Source organism: Telopea speciosissima, chromosome 10 (genome assembly GCF_018873765.1).
Source record: "Telopea speciosissima isolate NSW1024214 ecotype Mountain lineage chromosome 10, Tspe_v1, whole genome shotgun sequence".
NCBI lineage: Eukaryota > Viridiplantae > Streptophyta > Magnoliopsida > Proteales > Proteaceae > Telopea > Telopea speciosissima.
In genome coordinates this window covers 40,905,556-40,916,649 of record NC_057925.1, presented here as the reverse complement: position 1 = coordinate 40,916,649, position 11,094 = coordinate 40,905,556, and the positions used below count along the sequence as shown (strand labels likewise).

General features: G+C 33.1%; 1 protein-coding gene across 1 annotated transcript; it reads left to right on the top strand.

Moving 5' to 3' along the window:
- The first annotated feature begins 532 nt into the window (after positions 1-532).
- On the top strand, positions 533-7,872 carry LOC122643566 (ABC transporter C family member 7-like). The gene is made up of 11 exons (XM_043837180.1): positions 533-984; positions 1,762-2,121; positions 2,302-2,338; positions 2,657-2,743; positions 2,828-3,003; positions 3,354-3,480; positions 3,581-3,745; positions 6,226-6,391; positions 6,957-7,019; positions 7,244-7,483; positions 7,605-7,872. Exons 1-11 carry the CDS (start codon positions 533-535, stop codon positions 7,703-7,705), a joined length of 1,974 nt encoding a protein of 657 aa, XP_043693115.1. The 3' UTR covers positions 7,706-7,872.
- The last annotated feature ends 3,222 nt before the right edge of the window (positions 7,873-11,094 follow it).

Here is an 11,094-nt window from a genome sequence, read left to right as displayed (position 1 = left end):
TGAATATCTTGAATTTTTATTTTCATATTCTTCTAGTATCATTTTCCTGCACTAGTATTTTGCTTCATCACATGTGATTTTGTTATTATTTTTATCCATTTTCTAGACTTGCAAAAGACGTACAATGCCTACCCTTAAAAATTCAAAACCATTATTAAAAAATTATTTTTATACTATTGGTCAGCTCTTATATCTTGCATGAGTCTATCTTTATGTGATCTTCTCCTATGTGTGTTAAACCACCTCTCTGTGTGCTGACATGGTTGGCCTAATCTAAAGCGTTTTGCCTAATTAGATTTTGCATTTAGAATATTGACTTGGTTTGTAATATCTGCTTACTTGCACATCCAGTTTTCTAATTTAAGTGAACGTATGTTTCCCGTTCTAATAAGTTTTTGGTGGGTCTTCTACTTCATAACATCTTGTTCTTATCTTGTTATATATGTTAGTTTGCACTACAAACATTTGTCTTTAACAATCTTGCTATGGGTCTCTGATGTTGTATCTATTGTTGTTCGTTTGTTTTTTTGTTATGTGGTGTGTTGATAAGGAGCCAGAAGATGAAGATCTCCATTTTTTGGAGCCTCTTTTGAAAAATAATTCCAATCAACATAATGATGACGATGGACAAGAATCAAGTGTCAGTGGAAAGAGTGTAACACCGTATGCAAATGCCAATCTTTTTAGTATTTTAACTTTTTCATGGATAGGACCTTTGCTTGCACTTGGGTATAGAAAAACGCAGGATCTTGAAGATGTTCCACATCTTGGTAATTGTGATAGTGCCAATGTGGTCTTTGCTCGCTTTAGAAGCAATCTTGAACCTAGTGATAATAATGGTAATAGTGATCAAGTAAGCACACTTAAGTTGGTGAAGGCATTGATTCTCTCAACAAGGAAAGAAATTCTATGGATGGGTATATTCTATATTTTATGCACACTGGCTTCTAATGTTGGACCATATCTTATTGATGCTTTTGTTCAGTATCTCAATAGCCCTCACCAAATAAAATATAAAGGCTATGCTCTGGTGTTTATTTTCTTTCTTTCAAAGCTCGTAAGGTGCATCTCAGAGAGACTCTTCTTCTTGCATTTGCGAAAGATGGGAATTAACATCCGTGCTGCTTTGTTCTCAATAATTTATAAAAAGTGTCTTAGGCTTTCAAGCGAATCAAAATAGGGGCATACTAGTGGGAAGAACATTAGTTTGATAAGTGTTGATGTTGATAGGATAGGCCCGTACTTTCACAATATATGGGTAGTGCCTGTTGAAATTGTTCTAGCATTATTGATCTTATACAAGAGCCTTGGGCTTGCTTCACTTATAGCTTTTATTTCCACAATGATTTTGATGTTAACGAATATTCCACAAGGAAAACTACAAGAGAAATTTTAAGAGAAATTGATGGATTCAAAAGACCGACGGATGAAAGTGACATCTGAGGCATTGAGGAATATGAGGATTCTCATGCTCCAGGGCTGGGAGATGAAATTCTTGGATAAGATAATTGAGCATAGGAACTTTGGAATAAGATGGTTAAAAAAATTACTTTGTTTATTATCTATGATTTCCTTTGTTTACTTATTTGCTCCCATGTTTGTATCCATGGTTACTTTTGGGTTCTGTATGCTTATAAGAATTCCATTAGATTCAGGGAAGATTCTAGCAGCACTTGCAACATTTGAGATATTACAAGGGCCCATTTATAATCTTCCAGACACAATCTCTATCGTAGTTTAGACTAAAGTTTCCCTCGACAGGATAGCCACATTCCTCTGTCTAAATGATCTTCATCCGAATATAGTACAAAAGCTTCCAAGAGACGGTGCCAAGGTTGTAGTTGAGATAGAAAATGGAAATTTCTCTTGGGACCTTCATTCCTCTAACCTCACGTTAAAAGATCTTAATTTTCAAGTGTACCATGGTATGAAAGTAGCTGTTTGTGGTTCTGTTGGGTCAGGCAAGTCAAGCCTACTTTCATGCATATTGGGGGAAGTGCCGAAGGTATCTGGAGCCTTTAGGTTGAATGGAACGAAGGCCTATGTTGCACAATCACCTTGGATACAAAGTGGTAAAATAATAGACAATATATTGTTTGGTAAGGAGATGGACAAGGAAAGGTATGAGATGATTCTTGAAGCATGTTCATTGAAGAAGGACCTAGAAGTGTGTGCCTTTGGGGACTAGACTATCATAGGAGAGAGAGGGATCAACTTGAGTGGTGGACAAAAGCAACAAATCCAGATTGCATGTGCTTTATACCATGATGCTGATATTTATTTGCTTGATGGTCTTTTTAGTGTTGTGGATGCTCATACAGGAAATCATCTATTTAAGGTAGTTAATCTTTTACCTCTATGTCTAAAGTTTTCCTTGATGAAATTGGCTTAAATTTATACATTTCACTGTTTCTATTATAATTTGGTTCACTAGAATTGAAGTTTAACCTAGAAGTTAATCTAAGAAGAATAAAATCATGGTTGTTTAAACAAACAAGACATAAGTGACACATGATATTGAGCCTTACCTATGGTTTGATGGTACGTACTTATTATTAGGAAAAGTAAATTGTATTAATATGTATGTTTGCCTCTTTTAAGTAACTTGATATTCTTTTCAAGTGCCTAAATATGAACATCTAAATTTTTGTGACAGGAATGTTTGCTGAAAATTTTGGGTTCAAAAACAGTAATTTATGTTACCTATCAAGTAGAGTTTTTACCTTCTGTTGTTCTTATCTTGGTAAGAATATGCCATATTTTTTTTTTGATTTCAAGTCACTCAATCTAGTTGAAGAGTCATTATTTACCTTCTCTTGTTCGTTAGGTTATGAGAGATGGAAGGATTACTCAAGCAGGAAAGTATGAAGAAATTCTTAGTTCAGGAACTAACTTTATGGAATTAGTGGGTATACATACGAAAGCTTTGGCAAACCTTAATTTGGTCAAACATGGGGCTTCTTTGCCTAATTCTGTTAATGGTGAGAAAGAGGAAAATATGTTGTATAGAAAAAAATCTATTCAAAATTATGAGGAAAAGGAAACAAAAAACTACAAAAATAGAAAATTTGGTTGAGCCAGAAAGGCAACTTGTCCAAGAAGAAAAAAGGGAAAAATGTGGTATTAGTCTTTCATTCTATTGGAAGTATGCTACCGCGGCATATAAAGGAGCTTTTGTCCCGTTGATATTGTTAGCACAAATTCCTTTTCAGCTTCTCCAAATAGGCAGTAGTTACTGGATAGTGCTTGTCATTCCTACTTCAGAGGACATGAAACCTTATGTTAGAGGATCCACACTAATTTTTGTTTTATGTTGCTTTGTTTCTTGGTAGTTGTTTTTGTGTACTTATAAGATCCCTACTCATTGTAACTGTTGGATACAAGACCGCCACTCTTCTCTTCAACAAAATGCATTTATGCATTTTTCGTGCTCCCATGTCATTTTTTGATTCTACTCCTATCGGAAGGATTCTAAATCAGGTTAGTAAATATACTGATTTATTCTTGGGATCCAAAAGTATCATGTTCGATCACCATAATAGTTAATATAATAATAAATAATAAAATTTTTTGTATACAGGCATCCTTAGATCAAAGTGCAGTTGATACGTCTATTCCACATCAAACCGAAGAACTTCTTATCTCAATCATAGAATTCTTGGGAACAGCTGCAGTAATGTCACAGGTTGCTTGGAAAATGTTAATAGTTTTTATTCCGATGACTTTGACATGCATTTGGTACCAGGTAATTCTATAGTCACTTCCACTTCTAATTATTAAAATTTCAATTCAAGCTCAACCATATTTTCCTCATGGTATACAAACTATAATACAAATTGATTCAAGATTTGCTTGATCAAAGAATTCTAAATTTATTTTTTTCAGAAACAAATTAATTTAGTGGTGAATGCATATATTCTAGGGTGTAATAGTGAAAATTTAAACCTAAATATTCTTCTTAAATTTACAAACAATATGCACAAGAAATCATATCCAAATCATACATTTTCATGTAAATTAATGCAAAGGTGTAGTCTTTCTCTTACCAAAATTCTTTGAGAAGACAGGACCGAACAAGGCCAATGTTGTCAAAGTGCAAAATGCACCTAAAGCAACATTATTTTACTTTGGATATGAATAAATATTTTAAATATGTATTATGAAAAGTATAATATGACCTACTAACTCTATTTCTAACTCTATCGGAGCTCATACTAAAAATAAGTTAATTATTGATAGGAGTTAACAATTAGAGAAGTTTTTTCGGTCTAACGGTCCTCTACCAAGTAGCAGATTAGATTGGACTGAAATTTTCTTGATAGGTAAACTTCAAATTTCTTGCTCTCATCTAAAGTTTCCTCCTAAACAAAGTTGGCCATGTGGGAAAAAAGTTCATTGAAAATCTATGTATTTGACAAGGGTATAAATACAAATTGACTGGTGTATGGACATACATGGGGGCAAGTGATTGAAATTGACACTCAAATTTTGCATGTGCCCTATTCAGACTATCTCTTAGGTATCCAACAGTCAAATTTACCATTTGATCCTTCCACTTGATGGAATAAAGTGCCCTGACCAAGGACAATCTAGTCTGCCAACCAAGGACAGTTTTTACAAACAATAAATAAATGAAGTTCTCATTTTGCATATTTAAACAATAAATCAGTTAATAACTGTGAAAAAAGATTGTAAAAATTATTTAAATGATAAATTATTAAATGGTAAGTTAATAAATAATTCTCCATAACTATATATTTAGGATTAAAGGAAAATATTCATTTGCAAGGCTGGCAAATGACAAGTGTTGGACCTAGTCTCCATTGTATGGCCACCATATTTGAACTTCTATCCTTGTATTTCCAAATCTGAATTGAAGTTGTCCAAAGATGCGAAAGTTGAATTCTCAACTAACTAAAGCTCAAGTTTGATAGAAGGATAAATGATGACATGTTGTCGATAACCCATAATTAGTATCAAGAGAAGCCTATCTTGGTAGACCACCAAGGAACCAGGTCCAAGTTATTAATTAATCGATAAAAAATTTTCATTGGAGAAGTCTTTTTTCCCTTCCTTCATTTGCATTTTCCTTCTATATTTCCATCTTTCCTTCATATCTTTTTTCTCTTGCTAAGTGAAGGATGTGGGCTACACTTTATGCTAAGCTTGCAAAACACTACATATAGCTTAAGTACAACATCTAGGTTGCACCATGATATTGTGGTTTTGGTGGTGAATAAGGTCATATTATCCAGTCCATCATTGTAAATTCAGATTTGGCAAAAATCAAACTTTATTGTTCAGCATCTTGGACTAGCCATCCCTCAGAAGATATTGTTAAAGATCATCAATTCCTAATGAAATGGACATGATAGTGGCTTGTTAGAAAATTTTTTACTTGATCCAGGAGAATTGATGCTTTTGTTCTACTGCTGAGGTAAGGTCAGCCACGAGCTCTGACCCCAATTAAGGTAAGGTGACTGGAGACAGGTCGGAGATAGGGTCTAGATGGGAATCTTCTAGATAAGCATCTAAAGCTAATAGATGCCTATCTACAATCAGATGCTTCAATAAAGAAGAGAAGTTTATGGAGACAAACCTAAAGCTGGTAGATGGGTATTCCCGTCCCGAATTTCATATCTCTAGTGCTATCGAGTGGTTATGCTTCCAAATGGATATGTTGACATCCATAACATATGCCATCTCTTTGGTTTTCTTGATCTCCATGCTGAAGGAAATACTTAGCCTTGGTAAAAAGATGAAACTTGACATCTTATAAATTCATCTTTTATAGCAACTCTGATTGATTGCTCACATAAAAACTTGATTTTGAATTTATTTTGCTTTCTTTTCTCTCTTGAAGGTGTTATGGGTTTAGCAGTCACATATGGGCTTGGTTTTAGTATGCATGCGGTTATATGGGCGCTTTGCAGTCTTAAGAATAAAATTATATTCATTGAGAGAATATTGCAGTATGCTTGCATCCTTAGTGAACCCCCTCAATTGGTGGAAGAAAATAGACCAGGTTGTGAATGACCAACACAAGGAAAAGTTGATATTGTTGATCTTCAAGTAATTTCCAATCTAAATTCCTCAAGTCTTTTTCCTCGTACTTATTTCTTCATTAAGGAATGGACCCTTCGAAGCTAATGTTGCTACATAGTTCTTCATACTCTTATGAAATTCTATTAAGCTTTGTGATTTAGTTATTTAATATGTATGTAGGTCTGGTATGCCCCACACCTTCCTCTTGTCTTGCGAGGTCTCACATGCACTTTCTCTGGAGGGATGAAGATTGGCATTGTTGGACGAACAAGAAGTGGCAAATCAACTTTTGTACATGCTCTCTTCCGTATGCTTGAACCTACAGTTGGTCAAATTTGGGTAGATGGTATAAATATTTCCAAGATTGGCCTTCATGATTTGAGGTTAAGATTGAGCATCATCCCACAAGACCCAACAATGTTTGAGGGGACTGTAAGAAACAATCTTGACCCGCTTGAAGAGTACACTGATGAACAAATTTGGGAGGAGGGAATTTTTTTTCATTTGATAAATAATCTTTAATGAGTGATCAATGACATATATAATGGACATATCTTCTGTTTATTGATTATTCGTACAATAAACAAACATATCACAATACATTGGTTGTGACATGTATAGTTGTCTTGTTTTTATTTTTTCATTACTTTTTGAAATCATTTTTCATTGAGATATTAAAATCATTTCATTGGATTCATTGGATCATTTTTTGGGCCAAATTTGTCCTAAGAGATTCTCTTATTTAAGACCTGAGAGGTCCATTGTTTTTACTGCCTTGTTTTCCATTTCCACTTGGCACCCCTTGCTTGTTTATTTCATCTTTTGTTAGCTTATCTTGAATGATCAGTTCGATGTCCTATTGAATAATCAAACAAGATGCTAAGTTGACATAGACTTTTTGTTGTCTTAAGCTTTAGACAAATGCCACCTTGGTGATGAAATTAGAAAGAAGGAAGGGAAGTTTGATTCTACAGGTTGATTTTTTTTTTTTTTTTTTTCATATTTACTCTATATCAAATTACTCAACCTTAATTTATCTATGCACTAGTGTAGTATTGTATGATATATTTAACTTCTAATGAAAAACCCAACCTTGTAGCCCTCCAACCCCTTTTTTTTTACACGAAATAGGGGAAGAAAAGTTAATGAAAATAAGAACTTGAATAGATAACCCACTTTTGTATGGTGGTTGTTGCAGTGACTGAAAATGGAGAGAATTGGAGCATGGGCCAAAGGCAGCTAGTTTATTTAGGGCGAGTATTACTCAAGAGGAGCAAAGTGTTAGTACTCGATGAAGCTACTGCATCAATGGATACTATGACTAACTACCTAATTCAGAAAACGCTTAGTCAACACTTCTCAGGGTCTACTGTCATCACAATTGCACATAGGATAACATCAATTCTTGATGTTGATATGGTCTTCCTTCTTGATAATGGTTAGTAGCTTGTAATTAGTAAATCACAATCAGATGGATTAAGTTGAGTTCTATAATTTGACTTTTCATCATTTTTTGGTGCCTGTCTATTCAAATTAACATGTTTTCTTGTCTTAAGCAGGGCTTATACTGGAATATGATTCCCCAACCAAATTGCTAGAGATCAAATCTTCATCATTTGCAAAACTTGTTAAGGAGTATACTGGAAGATGTAGTTACTAGTCTTTAACAAGCTAAATGAGTTTTGAATGTTCAAAGTAAACAGGTTGCATTAGACTAAGGTGCATTACTATCCTGATTAAGACAAAAATTTATTAGGAGATCGAGGCTACATGTAAGCATTTGAATTGGCATTGTCATTCAGTTGAAGTATTGGAATAGTAAAGAAGATGAAGAGAGAGAAAAAAATCATTTTTCTCATGCACCTTTATAAACTTTGGGTGAAAATGTAGTAGTCCAACAACATCTTTAGACTAGCAAATGTCTACCACGTGGCTTGATGGATATGACAGAATAAATCACGTGAAATATTTATGGAGATTAATGAGCATACAAATAAACTACGGAGGTGTCATTGGCATACCTAGATCCATGGTTGTGGAAGTTGAATTCTTGACGATCTTTATCACACACTAACTGCGTTGGTCGGTCTACCCTTTTCCACTTTTCACTTTAGGTTTTCTTAGGTTAGTCACTTAATGGGCTAGTGACAACTATTTATACTGGAGAGGGTAGGGACCAACCCTACAAAGAAACTAGGGCTTCATTCCCATTAAGGAAACAATACCTTAGGTCCACACATAGTAAATGGACTCATACCATTAAGGTAGCTCCCATCAACACAACTAAATCAATTTTGTTAAAATAAAGTGGGACTATGCCAGTCCACTTTATGAAAATCTTACAATCTCCCACTTGGGCTGCATATGCCACAAGTTTTGATTTTGAAAACCTTTTAAAATGACTCTCTGGTTTAGACAAATTGATTATAGCCACAAAAGATAGTGTTGAATTTGGGCTTATTAAAACTGATTAATTTGGGCTTATTAAAACTAATTAATTTGGGCTTATAAATCAGATTTAACCCAATTTTATTTTTAGTAACTATAGGAAAACATAAACTGGAAAAAGATCCGGCATCATCGGGGTTACACCTGTGGTGGAATCTCTCACATGCAAGAGAAATCGACCAAATGATGACTCACCTGTGGTGGCAAGAGCACATCGTTCGCCATATGGTTTTCCTGACTGTAATCCATCCGAATAGTCAATGATGATCTCACAATCTAAGTAACTAGTCCACTAAGTGGAAGCATAATCACTTAAATCATGAACCCCATATACTTGGATTGCTACTGAATATCCATTTTATTTCAACAATTTTCATAAATATGATTTTTATCATAAAACACACATATCCAATATATTTAAAGAAATGTCACCTAAATTAATCTTTTCGTGACGTTTTGAATTATCACAGGATGTCAATATCATGAATAGGCTACATGCAATTCCTCGTGACGAAACTGAATGTCACAAACTATATAACACCAATGAGCAAGTAAAAATACATCAAATTGGCTAAAGATTCATGAAAATCAAGTGTAATGCATATAAACCAATGTGTAATACATCCATCATCCATAGTAGGATAGAATTCTATTTTTCTCATAGTGACAGCATAAGAAAACTTCATATAAGATCTAAAATTTGTTCACTTTTGAACTAAACAACCTTGTTCAATTCTGTCATAAACTAATATGACTAAAACCGGTCAAAGTCAAAAGCCAAACGGACAACGAATCTTTAGGTCCAAATAAATAATTCGACGGACCGAATTATTGATTCGATCCAACCTAGTGGAACACGATGACGAAAATGTCGATGCACAATAACATGACTATGAAGTTAATAGGTTCATGATTATAACATTGTAGAGGTTCCAAAGTAATAAATGTAAGTAAAGAAAATAATCTATAAATATTTATTGATAAATAATTTTCAAGACCAGTAATGATATATAGAACCAATCTACAGAAGCGATTTCTAGAAATGAAGCCAAACACAATAATCGTAAGGCCATATTTAGAATTTAGAAATTATTTCAATAGATCAAACTTAAACCGTATGATTTCTGATTCACTTCCATAAACAATTTATGGTCGATCCATTTATAAGACTTTTCAAGTAGGTTTCATTAGAAAAACTATGATGAAAGTATTTAATCCATAACTTTATAAGCCTAACCTTACTACTTTAATGATCTAAAACCTCAATTATATGTGAACATCATCATGTTCATCTTGTACAGAAGTTACAAAATTTAAAATTTCAATGCCTTCACATATTTATAAGATTGTCTAAAATAACTTTATAGGATAAAAAATGATGGAACATGTGGCAACAATATCCCCTTAATGGTAAACTTATAAATACCAAACATTATAAGATTGCGTTTTCTTAAATGTCACAAATAACCAAAAGCATACATCACTGATTATAATACCTCATGACAATACAAAATGTCACAAATTTCTTAATGTATTATAATATACATGTGATTTTATATACTGCCTAGTGACATAGTTAAATGTCACAACCTTAATGGCACTGAATCCACACTTAGAATAGTCCAAAATATGATGTTACAAAAGTACATATATGTGACATAACATGAGAGAAAGCAAGTATAATAATCATATTAAATGATTAAACAATTGAACAACCAATATGCAGTCAAACAATTCTTTATGTATCCAAACAACACCTTAGAAGGCCAAAGGGATACATAAAGCAGCTAAACAGAACCTTATCTAAGAGTTTAATTTAATGTCTCTCAAATTGAGAGTATACTTTAATACATTCCCGACACTGTATGAAACATTAAATTATCCTTGATTTAAATTTTTTAGTCCCATCGGTTCAAGGTACTCTTTAAATTCAGGATCAAAACGGTTCAAAAATGGCTTACAAATAGCTTTAAAATAATTTAAAAAATCACTTTTATTAAAACTATTTTCAAAATAGAATTGTTTCCCTGAAATAGAAGTGCTTTTATGGAACATAAATAGTATTCTGAAGCAAAAATATTTCTCTGAAACGTTTCTATGAATTATATCAACCAGAAATTACTTCTGTAAATAAAATGAACCAAATCAATTTCTACGAATAATCCATAGCCTGAATTGAACCAAACTAGACAAATTAAATCAAAATCTTAACAAGGTTCAAAATTAAATTACATCGCCCCACTGGTCGAACCATATAACCGACTCAGAGTACATAATTCTATCCTCCTACCGGTTTGACTAGTCAGTATGACAATGTGCTAGACGTGGCATAAAACAATGATAAACCTTTAAAAAATAAAATTAATACAGGCTTATATCCATATTATGCATTTTTAATTTAATAGACTTTATAATAATTAGCCACAAAAAACTAAATAGACTCATTTTATTTTCATTAAAAGTCCTCTTTAAGCATGTAACAAATATAATAGTTTACCAAAAAAAAAACAAATATAACTGAAATAAAATTTAAGTGTGTTACCATGCATAAAATCTATCGTGCCAATTTAAAATATAACGAGACACAAATCAAACACTTAA